This window comes from Hesperophylax consimilis, chromosome 28 (genome assembly GCF_061612785.1).
Source record: "Hesperophylax consimilis isolate HC1 chromosome 28, BYU_Hcon_1.0, whole genome shotgun sequence".
NCBI lineage: Eukaryota > Metazoa > Arthropoda > Insecta > Trichoptera > Limnephilidae > Hesperophylax > Hesperophylax consimilis.
This window is the reverse complement of record NC_142863.1, coordinates 17049999-17067525: the sequence shown is the minus strand read 5'-3', so window position 1 is coordinate 17067525 and position 17527 is coordinate 17049999. Positions and strand designations below refer to the sequence as shown.

Here is a 17527-nt window from a genome sequence, read left to right as displayed (position 1 = left end):
GGGTCGAAGCAGTAGAGATCGGCAAAGCTGTCAAATTCTCATTGCATCCTGGTGAATTGCCTTATACAAAAAAAAAAAAAGATCGTTTCCCGCGCGCTTTTCGAAGTTGGTATCGGATTCGTTTAGTTCTGCAAAGTTGTTTTAACCATTTTTCTGGCATTTCGATATGTATCCACCACCGCCATTCATTTCAGAAAAAGTGCGGTAGCAAATAAAAACGTTGACAGAACGACGCGGCAACGGTTTGTTTTTGACATTTCAAATTTATTTATTATTTATTTATTTATTATTTTTATTTACGCCCTAATGGGCTTTTACATGAAAATATACATTTACATTGATTACAATAATTGAACATAAGAAGATAAATGGAGTTAATTGTAAGAAAGCAACACATATAATAAAATTTTGTGCAAATTAGCAAAACACTAATAAGATGGATTCAATATAAAATATACCCAAGCATGAAATAGTAAGTAAAAGAAAGTTCAACATAAAAAGTAAGTAAGTGGGTGTGTTTAAACCCAGTATTAATTGTGAGTTTAACAAATCGATAAACCAATATAAATTAGAGTGTAACTTACTCGTGAGGTAAAGAACATTATAACAGAGATTTAAAAAAAAAAAAAAAATAACAAAATAAGAGTTGCACCTGTAAAAAGCAAAAACTAATAGAATTTAGCAATATCGACATGAATAAGAAATAATAAGATCTGAGATGGAACATAGTGTTATGTATAAAAAGTAGTTAGTAGGTATATGCATACAATTATAAGTGTATAGTAGAGCAAATAAAAAACAAACAAATATGGATATAATTTACTTGAAAGGTTTCGAATGGGAGAAGATGTAATAAAATTATTAAAGCTATAAAAGTTAATTATTAGCCGATAGAATCGAAATAAGTTGCCTTTTAAAGCTCACAAAATTGTCAAAACCAAACATATCTATAAGTTCACAGTATTTATTCGCAAGGTTGTGAATTCTAGGAATTGGTGAAAAAATAGAATAATTAGTGTTGAGGTTCTTGTTAAATTTAAAAGTATCTTTACTGCGAGTTTGCCTAGCAGGAACATTAATGCAAATAAGTTCCAACAAATTAGGGCTGTCAATTAAAGATTTAATAATTTTGAATAAAAATAGCAAATCAATTAACACTCTTCTATCAGATAATTTAAGAAGTTTAGTTTCAGCAAGCAAGTTATTGTAATTTATAAATTCGATTGGAATTTTCATTTTAAAATTAATGTACCGAAGGAATTTATTTTGTACCTTTTCTAATGATTGAGAATGGACCTTGTAGTACGGTGACCATACGGTGGAATTGTATTCTAATTTGCTTCGTACTAACGAGCAATACAGATGTTTTAATGTTGACATACTTTTAAAATTTGCTCCCATTCTCAAAATAAAACCTAGTATTCTCATCGCATCGCTTGTTATTTCATCGATGTGTTCGTTAAACTGTAGACTCTCGTGGAATATAACACCAAGATCACGAATCTGTGATACACGAAGAAGATTAGCACCATTCATAAAATAGGAAAAATTAAGTGGATTTTTGCCTTTGTAAAAACTGATAATCTGGCATTTACCTAAATTTAGTTGCAAATCATTGACAGAACACCACGCACATAGTTTATTAAGGTTCAACTGCAAAATTGCGCGATCGTCATCGTCTTTGATTATTCTGTATATCTTCAGATCGTCGGCAAATAACAGGACTTTAACATTAGTAAAAATATTAACAATATCATTGATAAACAAACAAAATAATATTGGGCCCAAGTGAGATCCCTGTGGTACTCCGCTCGAGGCAGCAAATGTATAAGAAGTAAACGAATCTATCTTGACTGCTAAGTACCTTCCTAATAGATAACTCTTAAACCATTCCAGCATGCTCCCTCTTATTCCCAACAATTTTAGTTTACGTAATAATATTTTGTGGTTTACTTTATCAAATGCCTTACTGAAGTCAGTATATATGGAATCAGTTTGATGTGATGCATTAAGGGCATTAACAATATCATTCGTGTACAATATCAAATTGGTAAGAGTAGATCTACCTTTAATGAATCCATGTTGAAGGGGAGAGATGGTTCGATTGATTCGGGATATCAACTTATCTAGTACTAGGCTTTCAAAAAGTTTGGGTAAAGTAGACATTATACATATTGGCCTATAATTTGTTACTTCGCTCTTATTACCTTTTTTGAAAATGGGCGTTAAAAGACTAAACTTCCAAAGGTCCGGGAATACACCTGATGAGAGTGACTTTGTAAATAACTTATGAATAGGATATGACAATGTATGCATACAATTTACTAAAAACCTGGGCGGAACATTATCAGGTCCTGCGGATTTTCGGGAATCAAGACTCTTCAGCTTAGATATAATATCGTCTATGGTTACATTACAGTCAGATATATCAAGAGTTTCAACCAAATCAAAGCACGAAATATTGCTGTCTTCACTTGCATTAATGTAAACGCCGCTAAAAAAATCAGCAAAAAGATTAACAGTTTCCTGAAGATTTTGGGAAAATTTAGAATCGAATGACACACTACTAGGTATGTAAGTACCATTTTCTTTTTGGGATTTAACATATTTCCAAAAGAAATTTGAGTCGTCCATGATAGAGCCTTCGACATCACTAATGTAATAAATTAACTCCATAGAAACCTCAAACACATCAGAAACATAGACAATATTCACAGGGTTGCCAACACAGTCATCTCTTCAACCGTGCGACACTCAAGAATGTATAAATATAGAACTTATGACAAAAGTCGTAGAGATTTTCGTTCGTAGATGGCGCATAGAGAGTAATTCGTGGTAGAGACTCTGGAATAGATACCCAGGGTGATACTGTATCTTCCACTTTGGAAGGTGACACAAATATAATGTTTAAATTAAGGAATTTGAACCCGCGACCTCCAGATCGCTAGTCGAGAGCCTTATCCCTCGACTATGGAGGCCATCTATAGAGCCTTAAAACATTAAATTAGTTACAAAACCAGCCGGGTAGAATTACTAGTAAATATTAACACATAACCAAGTTAATATATATAATTTTGAATTGGTTTTGAAAACTTTGGAAGAACAAATTTAAAAAGGTAGAACTTAAGGTGATGCCATACGTAGTAATGCAAAATCATGTGTTTTTGGTTTGAAAATTTGGTCGCCTAGAAATGTTTCAGATGCTTTAATTAAATACTGCGAGTAGAATACATCTTGGCCTTTGAAATAATCGAGTATTTTTTTATATAAGTCTTTTTATAAGCCCAAAAAAAATAATGTATGGGCCTATGAAAACTGGTTTAAAGTTCAAAATCTCCTACTAACGAACCCATTTTCGGTTATGATTTTATTATACACGGTGTCCGGAAACTCGTAGTACAAGCGGGAAACTGGAGAATCTACACCACATGGGGAACCCAAAAAAACATAAAGTTCTTTGATTTGAGCATTTTCAAAAAAAAAAAAAAACCAAAAAAAAATATTTTTCGGCTATTTTAGGGTTAAAGTTTTTTCTGGTGTTTACATAGACATATGAATATTAGGTAGACCTGCCCTAAGTGATTAAAAGCGTATTATCCCCACTCCCCATACCGGTTCCATTGAGCCGGCTGGGCTCGCGTACGGCCTCAAGTGATATTTGAAAACGTGACGTCATCATTCTTGTGCGAACTATGGTCAAGGCATCATCGGTTCATTTTACGAAATAACACGGCAAAATGTTTACTTGTACTATGAAAACTGGTAAAAATAGATGCGAAAAAAGAGAATAAACCCAATTGTCGTATTACATTCCATATATAAGCATTATTTTATTTTATTTTAAGCATATTCACATCGTATAATATGAATCAGTTGTTACTATCACATCGAGAAACGTCTGGACGCGAAACACAAAGCTGGTTGGTTGCTGGGAAGTAAATTATGAACATTTATAAAAGTGTCTTAACTAAATACTCTGAAACTAACTACGACTCTGAATATAGAAGCTGCCTTACTTTGCCGAATTTGGACTTCGCAAATTTGTTCATAACGTGGCGAGTAATTTGCGCTCCCATGTAAAAATGTCTATTCATTCAAAGCAGATTTTACTTTTAAGAAGTAAATGGTGATATTATAATGCGAGATGCCTATTTACTGTCAGATTGATTTATTGACGAATCACAGTCATCTTCACTCCCTTCGTTCTTCAACAGTTGATTTTACCCCTCGCCTTTATCTTCTCGTCTATTAATTCCTATGTCTGTGGGTGTTTAGGGTTGAACAACAGATGTTTTAACCCTGCAGAGCAGAAATATTTTATGATTACACCGGGTTAAATGAAGGGTGATTTCAAAATAATGCTTCAAATCCGAGTTTCTTCATTTGTTTTACTTTCAAATAGTTTTAATTAGTTGGGTACTTTGATCTTCAGTAATATTTTATAAGAATTTGATAAAAAAAAAAAAAAAAAATCAACTTCAAACTCGATTTACTCGATAACGAAAACTCAAATCAAAAAAAAATTTACTACAAAATCGACTCCAAATGTGATGTAGATTCACCAGTTTCCCGCTTGTACTACGAGTTTCCGGACACCCTGTATAATGTGGAAAATTAAGTTATTTATAAAATGATCAGAAAAAAAATAAATATTTATGCCTGAATATCCACAAAATAAAATAAAAGGCACTTTTTGGCCATGTTTTTTTCTTGCATAAATCAAAACAGGGGGATGGTGTTAAGCGGGAATTTAAACTTTATCGCCATCTACGTAAGGGTTGTTATTGATAGCGGCTTAATTTAAAATATTACACGACGTAGTGCATCGCCTTAATTAAAGAAGTCTTCTTTTTAATATGTATTAAAAAAAAAGTTAATTTTTTTTTCTTTTCGTTTAGTAGATCAGGTCTTGATAGATATAAAACCAATAAGTTACAACGTAAATAATTGTGTTCCTTGAGCCGCCATGAAAAATACCCAATGAATTTCAACATCTACTATCATTATTTGTTTTTACAATTTTCCCACAACAAAAACAAAACTTAATGACCTTCCTCTGTTTTGACCAACAGACCTTAAGAGGTCAACAGTTGTTAGGTTGTAGGGTCAACAGAACATCGTTAGTGTTATGAAAAACAAGACACAATGTGATAACATCATAGCAATTCAGTACAAAACCTTAGTCATCAATACTTCTCATAAATGATTAAACCTCTGAACAAACAGAATTTACTTTTTAACCACTCAGAACATTAGAACGTCAAAAGACGTAAATATGATAATAGCGGTCAAGACATTAGAACGTCTTTTCACGTAAAAGCGCGAGATTTTACAAAAATTGATTTATTTCCATCACTAGTATACGGATTGCCATGATTTAAAAAACAGAGTATCGATAATGAATAACGCTACGCGTCTGTATTCAAGAATATCTATGGAACGTAGAAGTGCATTATCTAAGCCGATTGAATCTGTCATCTTGTTCGTTCATAATTTATTGCGTTTCTAAATAATTTATTAAAAATATTTTAGTTTGGACGGTTAATATTTTGAGGTGACTAATAGTTTTTAATTATATTTCTTCAATATATAAAGTGTTATTTCTTTATGATACTCAGAAAAAAGTACATTTTTCACGGCTTTGAAATAATGGTAAGCGATTCTCACATATTTTTGACGTTTTCATAAAATGTATATTTAGAAACGCAAATATTTACGTATAACAACACAATGCGATAGTGGATTTCATAATCTTTCCAAAACATTTTTTAGAATGAGGCTACGTTTCCCAAAACGTGAGTTATGAAGCTTTTAGCAAAACTCGTAAATAACACAAAAATTATCACGTTTTGACAGTTCTCAAAGGAACACATAGTAAATAAATGTCTTTGTCTGAGAGGTTAACAATAATAATTCTACAAAAACATACATTGAATTTAGATAACAAATAAGGGGTTCCATGATAACTCAACACAGTGACAATTCAACACACTTTTAAAAAGTGAAATAAAGTCATTAGAAACGTGAAAAAAAAAAATTTAAACCTTACCTAACCTAACCTACTTAACCCAGTTAATAAAGTTTTTGTTTAATCACTTTCCATGACTTTATATAACTTTTTAAAGATGTGATGAATTATCATTTTGATGAGTTATCCAGTCACCCAAATAAGGATATTGAATTAATTTCATATTTAATGCTTTATTGCTACACCAAAATTTGTGCAAATAATTGAAAAAAGAAAAAATTAATTACTACCTATTGCTACGTATACATACGCGAGCCGAACTGCCAAACTGAACCTCCACTCATGGGAAAGGAACAAAGCAACCGCAAAGGGCGCGAAACGCCGCTTGCAGTTGCTTCGTTCCTTTCCTATATTTCGTGGCTCGGTTCGCAAATGTATACTTAACATAAGAGGTTGCAAAAAATTTACTTTTGCACATTTCTCCTCTTAAGTTCTCACGAGTGCCCCAACTAGCCAGATCTGGTCATTAAACACGCCTATAATTTTTGTTTAACAACTTAAGCAGAAAAATCTCATATTGTAATATTTAATTGAAGACAGTATTAGCGACTCTCAAATGCAAATTTGAAACGGAACAATCAGAAAAAGATTCAGTGGTATCTAGGAATTGAACCCATATTTTAGTAACTGTACCACGGCTTTAGATGAACCACGAATAAAATAAAATAAAATAAAGCAACCGAGCCTTAACCTGTACCCAAGATAGTACAGAATGTGACAAAAGAATAGGTTAGGTTTACTGTATATTTCTTTTCCTCTAATTGTCTTTCTTTGTTTCACAGAAAATCATTAATAATAATTGGATAATTTCTGAAGCATCCTTGAGGAGAAAAATCACCCCAAGGACGCTGTAAAAATATGACTTTTAGACACTTTCTAATTATTAACAGTAAAAACCTTAAAAATTCTAATTTGGTTTACATGTATTAACTCATACCACTCCTTTGTCGAGTGTGGCTCGACATTATATTTCTTACACCAACTCCTATGTCGAGTCATACTCGACATTATAGTAACGCAATTTCGAAAAATAATTTAAATTATCAAATGTATTTTTTTTTCTTTTAAACACTTTATATCTCATTCTGAATATTCCGAATACGCAAAATACATATATCTCGTCAAGTTTCGCCTTTTAGATAATTTTTAAAATCGTATTATTTTTAACCTTGTAAATGCACTGCGCAGTTATTTGGTTGCGACGCATGTAAGTAGGTAGGTACTTGCCTGTCTACCTGCGTAACAATAGGAAGCGCTGAGGGATTTCTCCCAACACATAACAAAGGATTCTTATACCTATTCACTTGTTATCACATAATATTTTGTTCTGTTTGTGTATTTACATTTGTTTTTACTGTTTTTAGTAGCAAATATTTCGTTAGTAGTGAATAAGGGCATATTAAGTTGTTAATTTTATATATTTCTATGTTTTTTGTACTCAATGTAAAGAAAGAGTAATAAAAATTACATATTTTAAAAATTTTTGTTTGACTTTTTATTGAGGCCACTTTTTATCCCTTTTTTGTAAATTAATTAAGGAGTTGGTAGTAGGTAATTAAAAAAAAAATTAGGAGTGCAAAGGGTTAATTATTAATGCTTATTTGTATCTTTCACCGTCTTACGAATTAGATTCTTACACGCCCGTTCAACGTCGATGTTGTAAAACCGGCCTCAAGCCTGGTTTAAAACCGTTTTCACCAAACAAACGTCATGGCAATAAGTCAAGTTTTTCACTGTTCTGACCTTAAGCGCAGTGTAATATTAACACCACGTCTTTTAAAGTTTTAAGTCTGTTAGTTATTTACAATGTCACGGACTGTGAAAGGTTTCTGACTTTTTGTATGGCAGTAGCTCAACTCACCTAGTGCGTGAAATAATTTATATTTTCAGTAAGTGACTTTAGGTAAGGACTAACCGGCTAGCCAAGCTATGTAATTTGGGTGTGCAGTGTTCACTTCTACCATCTATGGGTATGATTGAAAGACGAGTCTTAAGTTTAGCTCTAAATTCTGTTGTCTTTTAGAAAGATCGTTGACGTAGATTAAAAATAGAATTGGACCTAGTGTACAGCCTTGTGGAACTCCAAAATATATTTCTAATGGTTCACTTTTTTCTTCACAGAGTTAAGTAATTTGGATCCTATTTTTTAAGAGTAGCTTTTAAACAACTGTCTAACTAAATATTGTAAAAAAATATTCAATTTTCTGTTGCCACTTTGAACGCCACCTGTCGTATGTTGACAATGTTGGTACTACCACACTTGATACTTATCCTTGACCATGCAAGGCTATAATAAAACTACTCCCAAAGTGAACCATCTCAAACATCCGATATATAGACCTGGAAGAGAAAGTGACTGACCTGGAAGTTGTGCCATTGCTGCAGCAGGTGGTGCTGGCAGGCCACGCAGGCCTGGATGAGGCCCTGCGCATCCTTGGGGCGCGAGCGCGCGGGCCGAGGGTGCTGCTCATTGAAGATCGGGAAGAAGGGTTGGTTCTTGGACGCCTGAAACACAACGGCCAATTCGTTTATTACTTTGTTACTGGAATTTCCCATCTCACATCAAATAAATAAACTCTAGTGATAATCTAGCAATGTAAATGATTTTAAACTCTTGAAATTCAGAGCAGAAAATCCTCAAAATACCCTGAGAATTGAAAGACAGCGGAACTGCACGAAAAACCTCAATGAGTTTTGCTCAAATATCGGAATAAAAAAAATGATTTATTTTTTTGTAATACTTTACTGTTTTACCAGATAATGCGTCTTATTATTCATCTATATTTCATGTTTATATTGTAAGAAGTTTCCTTGGAATAAACATACTGTCAAAAAAATACAGCTGGATTTATTATTTCTTCTTAAAACCGAATACATGCCCTACACTGAAAACAATAATAAAAATGTGTTTTCTTAAACTTTATTTGAAAATTCAAATATTTTATTTTTTGGATATTTGTTGAGTGAAAAAGAATTTAAACTTAAGTAGAAAATTTATTTCGTAAGCCGTCACAGAGGCTACATTCAAGAAATAAAAAGTAGAATCTACAGTGACATGATTGTCTTATTTTGTGCTTTATACATTTAAGGCATAAAGCTTAAAATTCCATCATGAAAAATTGTCATGCACATGCGCGGAAAAACCAGTTGACTCGTTAAGAACCATTAACAAGAAAACATAATATAATGAGACATTTTTACCTAGATCACGCTTGCACTCTATGTCAAAGGTTATGAAAATATAAACAAATATAAATAGTATGCATTATTGCACTGCCTGTTGTCATTGAAATAACAGCGTAAACAATTATATTTCCTATTACTATTTGAGATCATAGTATTCTAACCCCAAAAGGTTTATCTAAAGGCCCTTACAGACTACTTGTTTCTATCTATCTGTATAAATAAAAATGTAAATGTTCGTTTGTTCAAAATTTTAAATCTCTGATAGTTCTTCACCGATTGCTTTGAAATTTTGACACAGCGTTGCGACCGAATACGGGTGTGATTTTATATACCTATATTATATAGATGTCACCTGTGACAGGTAAAAACATGCTTTTTTGAAAAACGCCAACTTGGTGCCATCTGTTGGACGTAAAATCAAAATGCGCTATTGTTTCTCTATCTGCACAGAAAGACAGAGCCACAGCAACACGTGGCGGGGTACAGGTAGTGCATTAATAATGAGTGGATGTGGATAATTGTACAGAACTATTTTTTTTGGTTTAAGACCGTTTTAATCAAACAAACGCCATGGTAATAATTATTCAAGTTTTTCACTATTCTGACCTTACGCACTGCGTAATATTTACACCACGCCTTTTAGAAAGGCTGTATCAGTTTTGACAGGCCCAGGCTTGCGCTAAATTTGCATATCAGAACGGGTGTCTGTAGGCACCTTTAGTGGTTTTTTAGGAAGTAAATTTTATTCATGATTTTATTATGAATTTACAGCAAGTCATTTAATAATAATGTATTATTATGATAGTGCTATCTGCTAATCCACTCAAAGCTAGCTAGCTGGCGAAGTTTAAAATCTATTCTCAAAAAATGTCATCCATTATTAAATGTGAAAATTTAAATGGCAATATGTGGTTTCTCTAAACAGCATTCGTGTAGTGCTTGGAAGTTTCATAACAAAAAATAAAAAAATAAGACTAATTTGTATTATGATTTTAAAAAACTTTAAACAGAGCGCCATTCAAATTCCGTTGTACAAAATCCATTTGCCACCGTCCAAATCGTACGGTGCGCAAGATGAATCCAAAATGAATACCATTGGTGCATTCCGAATATCAGCACATTGGGACCTTCCGTCATATATCTTAGGTTCATTCAAAACATACTAGACCGAACGAAGAGCTAGACCGCCACCTACAGTGTAGAGCATGAGATTTGTTAACACCAAATTTAAAAAAACGGAATGGTATTTCGCAAGAATCAACAGATATTTTATTTTGATTATCGTGTTTTAACTTGCAATTAAAAACAGTTCATAAATTACTAAAACCGCTACTTTTACATTGAAAATCGAATAGTAAAATTGTGATTTTCGTATTTAAAACAAATTTTTGTCACCTACAACATTATATTCTCTCTTGTGCAGATTTTTAATGAATGGACAAATTGCATATTGTTACTAGATCGTTAATAATACGGATATGTATCTAGTGTGGTAGTCGAAAAGCGTGCAAAAAAAAACTGTATACAAATATATTTTATGAATAAAGAAAAAAATAATAATTGAAAAAAAAATCTATGGTGTTAATTAAGGTAACTATGAAGAATAATTGTCCCCTATTAACTTTATTTATAATATAACATTAGAACTACATATCTAGCTGACAAATGATCATTAAATAAAGCAGTTGTAAATTTATTCTTGATTAGCGCAAACTATTGTTAAAAAAATGACACGTTTCAGTGTCATTTTAGTACTATAATATTGTGTCATTAAATGTGATGTCTTGAAAATGTTCAATTTGTAAGAATATTACTTTGATTGTTGGTTAAGGAAAAATAACGTTTTACCCGTCGACATACTGATTATCATTTGTGACATCTGTGCATACTTCAGACGGATTCTTAGTGTGCAGTATTGCACCTCAAACGAAACACTTTTTCTACTTTTATATAGATTTCATAAAAATTGAGATTTTATTATAATCTACCCGAGTACGTGGGGGGAGTTTTAGCAGCTCAATATGCCGCTGTGAAAGAAGTGCAGCCGCCCAATCTCGGCGGCAGGTATGCCGATGGGTTAAGTGAAGAGTTAAAGACTTACCATTAGAAATATTTAAGTTAAAAGCTGATAAAAATGAATTCAAGAGCTTGGTTAGGAAGTATTTAAAATGAAGTATACTATTTTAGAAAGTAATAAAAAGAATGGTAGGTACTTACATCCTTAGGTTCTTTAGTGTTCAGATTGCATAAGGATCCCCTTGTATACTCGTCCCCACAAACATAACAGACCTCCGTCACCGAGTTCTTATCCGGCATCGACAGATCCAAGATGTCCCGGTCAGAACTCGAGTTGGAATTCCCCGAGTACACGGAATGAGAGCTCTTAGCCGAGTCGAGATACCCGCTCGGCTCAGATAAACTCGAGTGCTGGGAGCCCAGCGAAATGACGTTCGTCTCCTTTGGAATGTTCCGCAGATCCAAAACGCCGTCAACAGGATCTTGGGTCATGTTCGCCGACAGCAAATGCGATTTTAATGGAACCGGATGTGATTTGCCATCGTCCGGCTTTTGGTATTTCGTTTCGTACTGTTTTGAGTGCGAAATCTTTTCGACAACTGGCGGGACGCTTATATGTCCTTTGACGGTTGTCCTATTGTCGTAACGCGAGTTGTGGACCGCGTTGTATTTGGCCGGGTAGTGTTGCTGCTGTTGTTGCTGCTGTTGTTCTTGTTGCAACCGTGTAGAATCATTTGCTACGTTCGATTTCAGGTTGATTTCTTGGGTTGTAGGTGCTGATGCATTTAATTCGCTGACGGTTTTAACTTTTGTTGGATAGTGGTGTGGCGTGGTGGCGAAATTTAATTGGTGTTCGTATTGTGATCCGGTCATTTTAAGGTCTTGGTATGGTTTAGTAGGCGGGTAAGGGTGGTAGGTTGGTTCCAGTTGTTTCTCTTTGGGTTGTTCCTGGGTTCGCCTGGCCGCGTCCTGGTGGTATCTGACAGCTGCTTCGTACTGTCGGTTAGGGTCTGATCTAGGGGTGGTGGGCTGACTTGGCGGTTGGGAGCTTCGCTGGAGGTCTCTGGAGGAGGGTCTGGCGGCAGGTGACGGTGAGGGAGACGGGGAGGGGGCAGCAGGAGAGGGGGGCGGGTGACCTCCGGAACCTTCAGAGTTGAGACCCAACATTTGAGATGCGTACTCGCCTTGGAAGGACATGTCAGCACCTGAAAAGAGAGAGACTTAGTTATTCGACAGGAAAAAAATTATTACATAAAGACATGCAAGACAAATTGCTTAAATTACAATATTTACAAATCCAATTTTGTTTGATTAATTTCAATTAGTCAGATTCGCCTCAGGAAGACGTGGTGGTTAAAATTCATATTAGGTACAGTGTCTTAGCTAATAATTAGCAAAGTCTCAAACCATAAGAGTTTCACTAAAATACAGATTTCTATTATAGGCGCTAAGTAACTTGCTGTATTACCAACACGAATTATAGGTACATTTTAAAATTCTTTATTTCAAAACCATTCTCTTCCATTCCTAAAAAAGGATTCCTTCAGAGCGACACTCATTTTTTTGTCGGTAAGACTCTTAAAATGTGTTATATACAAAATTAATAAAACAATGTGAATACAAAAGGGTTTTGTATTGCAACATGCGAGTAGCGCAGAAAAATCTCAAAAAATCTCAGAGTCTGACAAAACACAAAGAGCCCAAAAAGCAGGACGCATGGTATGAATAAGTAAATTGAACATTTTAAATTCTAATTCAAATACTGTCGGTGGCTGAGTTGACATCGCGTTTGGGTCCCACCCAGGCGTAGTGTGTTCAATTCCTCGGCTGGCTAAGTCCTCCATCACAACACAAGCAACATTTTCAGCTTACTGTGGTGGTAGTAGGAGTTTTTCAAATATTGTCAGGTTATTCGTAACCCGGGAATGTTTGTCTTTCTTTAAAAAAAAAAAAAAAATACTAATAGGATCATGTCAAGGGTCAGAAGATTATGTATGAATATATTCCATTCTCTATATGTACGCCTACATATTCACAGAAAACCACTAATTTATTTATTGTATTTAATACAATTCTTGACAAACCTCCAAAGTTTGAAAATCTGTGAATTAAAAATGACAGAGTAAAAAAATATTTTATAGATACAAAAAAATTAACAATTTTTTCTTAGACTAATAAATGAATATATATATATAAAAATTATAATATTCGTTTGTTCAAAATCTTAAATCTTCAAAAGTTCTCCACCGATTGCTGCATCCCAATACGCGTGTTTTTGTATACCTATCTGTAGAGGTCACTTGTGAGAGGTAAACACAAGCTTTTTTAAAAACAGCGTAATCTGTTGGACAAACATGCCATTTATAAAAAAACAGCCCCATCTGTTGGACGGTGACCGGATAAATCATCAAAATGATAATTCATCACATCTTTAAAAAGTTATATAAAGTCATGGAAAGTGATGAAACAAAAACTTTATTAACTGGGTTAAAAGTACGTTAGGTTAAAAAAATTTCATCGTTTTTAATGACTTTATATCACTTTTTGAAAGTGTGTTGAATAGTCACTGCGTTGAGTTAGCATGGAACCCTGTTGGACGTAAAAGTAACACGCGCTATTGTTTCTCTATCTGGCGGGGTACAGATAATTATAAAAAAAATAATAGCGAATGATGAAACAAAACGGCTTCCATAAGTACAGCATAAAAAATAAATAACAAATTAATAATGATTACATCAGGCAATTAATTCTAAATCATTTATCACATGATAATAATGATGCATACTTTTTATACAGGGTTTTCCAATAGGAGGTGTTATTTTGAATAGCCCGCTATTTCGGTAGATGTTAATTTTGAAGCTGTCATTTTTGACATTTGACAAGTAGAAACTACGCCATTAATAAAAATGGAACGATACACGCTTCAACAACGCATTGAAATTATTAAAATTCACTTCAGTGAATCAAATGCAAATCATCTTGAGTGATGAGGCCCATTTCCACTTCGGTGGCTTCGTCAAAAAGCAAAATTGTCAAAATTGGCTCGGAAAACCCAAGAGTTATTGTTGAAAAGCCTCTCTATCCTCAATGTGTGACTGTTTTATGCAGTTTATGGTCCGGCGGAGTCATTGGACCTTACTTTTTTCGAAAATGAGGCTGGAGCAACAGTTACGGTGAATGGATTGCGCTATCGAGAGATGATTAATGATTTTTATGGCCGGAATTGGATGGTATTGATCTGGACAACGTTTACTTTCAACAAGACGGCGCTACGTGCCACACAAGCAACGAAACCATTGATCTTTTACGATTGAATATCAAAATAACACCTCTTATTGGAAAACCCTGTATTATAAACTAGAATGCCCAATAATCATTCTGAATAGTTATTTTTCATGTTTAATTGCTTACTTATCAAATAAATAAATTTAATACTTTTTTATCTTTTATCATACTCTGCATTGACCGCATATTTAATTTGGTAGCCATATTATAAAATCGAAACAGATTATGTATAAACTGTATGCATTAAAGCCCCTACAGACCACTCAATTTGGTTGATTCAACCGTCGTTTGTCAACTGTTGAGTGTTGATTCAATTTCGTCAGTTGCTCTTATGGGGAACACGCACAGCATGCCTCCTGCTTTACCAAAAAATCGATCACTCTATTAAAATCGTTAAGATGAAAAGAAAAAGACAAACGTGGGCAAAAAAAAATGTCTTATGGAATGAAAAAAATTCAGCCATATATGACGCTACTAAAAAAATAGTTTTTAAGGTTTCATCTGATGCAACCTTTTTAATACACTTAAACTGCTCCAAAAAGATCACAACAGTTTTGTTTCTGGTATCTCTATCAGAGTACATACTACTTGTGGGATACTACGTTCAAGTTAAATCCTCGCATAATGTTAAAATTTTTTATCTAAACTTCACGTTATTAGGCATACCTGTCATTTTATATATTTTTATTCGTTAAAAGTACACTCACAAACAACTACGCGCGACGGCTCCCTGGGCGGGCTGTGTTAAGTTGGTCCAACCGCTCAACTACGCTACAGACGACTCAACTTGGTTGGCGGTTGGTTTGTTGGATGCTCTGGCTGCGGTATAATAGTTCAACTTGATAGCCACACCCCCTTATCGCGTACGATGCATTATTTATTAATTTTCACAAATCGACAGTTTACATTTAATCAGTTTGTACGTAAGTATTATAATGTAAAATAAAACCAATTATGGATTTCCGCCTTGTGACTTTACTTCTACTGAGACAGCATAATATGGAATAAGTAAATTAAATTTGTAAGAAAGGAATACAAATTAAAAAAATTATACAAAACAAAAGATTATTATTTAAAACGAAAAATTTACAAAACAATACATTTATAGCCATGGTGAGAGGTTGTAGATATAAATCAAATCATAATAGAAATATAAACAATATAGACATAACATTATTTAAAAAACCATCAGAGAAATATTATTTTATGGATCTCTTGTATTTTGGTAAGTTCGCAACTGATAATATCAACCTTGGATAATACGCTATTGTATGTTCAACTCAACCAGATTGATAAAACCGCTCAACCAAATTGAGTTGTCTGTAGCGTCCTTTACTTCCAGTACAATGTGTACACAATGTTATCTCGTTTTCTTCTCTAGTTAAAAGCAGTTTCATTAAATAAACGGATACAGAGAGATAAGGGCTCAAATCATTTTTGAAAAATTAAAATGATAAAAAAGCTAGGCTTATATACACGGTGTCCGGAAACTCGTAGTACAAGCGGGAAACTGGAGAATCTACACCACATGGGGAACCCAAAAAAACATAAAGTTTTTTGATATGAGCATTTTCAAAAAAAAAAAAAAAAAACCAAAAAAAAATATTTTTCGGCTATTTTAGGGTTAAAGTTTTTTCTGGTGTTTAGGGTTGAATAACAGATGTTTTAACCCTGCAGAGCAGAAATATTTTATGATTACACCGGGTTAAATGAAGGGTGATTTCAAAATAATGCTTCAAATCCGAGTTTCTTCATTTGTTTTACTTTCAAATAGTTTTAATTAGTTGGGTACTTTGATCTTCAGTAATAATTTATAAGAATTTGATTAAAAAAAAAAAAAAAAAAAAAAAAAAATCAACTTCAAACTCGATTTACTCGATAACGAAAGCTCAAATAAAAAAAAAATATACTACAAAATCGACTCCAAATGTGATGTAGATTCACCAGTTTCCCGCTTGTACTACGAGTTTCCGGACACCCTGTATATGTACCGGCATCAGGATGTGATTTTTTTAAATGAGACACACGGAACAATGACATTATAAAAATACAAGAAAAGTTATATTCGTGCTGATCGAACACAAATGTAGCACGACTTATGAAAGAGATAACAACTAAAAGAATACGTGGGTATGAATGAAATAGCTATATGAACGGCCCTCTAAAATATGTCCACAAGCTCGGTACAGTGAAACCCCGAGCGTTGTCTCAGTAATCAGCTGTAGGCATTGATTGGAACCTAAGCGCAAGCCAATAAGTTTGGTGATCGCGCTTTCGGAGCATCTGGGCCGAAGGTTTGGAATAAACTTCCTCCGGAACGATCCATAACAAGTCCAACAGAATTCAGGTCTAAACTAAAAATAATAATAATAATAATACTCTTTTAAACTGTCATACCCTTAAATTAAATATACCATTCCTGAGTGAAGGTCCAATTATATCAAATCTTGCAATTATGTCCTAAATCCTGTATCTAAATTATGCTAACAAACAATTAGTTTATGTTAATTAAGTGCTAATCTTAAGTGACCTACCAGATAAGTATGGTACTGTATATTATCTCCATATATAGTTAGTAATAACCCAGATCATTGTAGAAATGTATTATATATTTGTACAGCGCCGTGATTTTGAACAAAAACAGCGCTATACAAATCATCCAAATATTATTATTATTATTAATAATAATATATCTTCCTCTAATTTCAACTAAGATACACTACGGCGTATTGCCTTATTTTTAATGATTATGGCTCTATAGCTTATGATGCAAATGACTTCGAGACAGAACAAGCTGTGTAATCTTCGTGATTCATTTTTGACAGTATGTTCCACTGCCTTAAACAGTGTACAGCGAACAAAGGATTGTGTATTCCTTGCGAAGAGTCACTGAGAAACAGCATTTCGTCTTGCTTACGCCTACTTATTGCTGTTAGCGAAAAGGGGAAAAGTGTGCACGATAATAAAAAAAAAAGTTTGAATTTGAAAAACTTTTGAAAAGTGTTATTTTTG

The 17527-nt window shown here is 33.7% G+C and overlaps 1 protein-coding gene across 1 annotated transcript in view; it reads right to left on the bottom strand.

The window, feature by feature from the left end:
- px (MAP7 domain-containing protein plexus) overlaps window positions 1-17527 on the bottom strand; it is a 240657-nt gene that overhangs the window by 155362 nt on the left and 67768 nt on the right. Inside the window, exons 3-4 of the mRNA XM_089648724.1 lie at window positions 11432-12435; window positions 8390-8533 (exon numbers count right to left, since the gene is read on the bottom strand). Coding sequence (XP_089504850.1) covers window positions 8390-8533; window positions 11432-12435 — 1148 coding nt within the window. The remainder of the gene's footprint in view (window positions 1-8389; window positions 8534-11431; window positions 12436-17527) is intronic.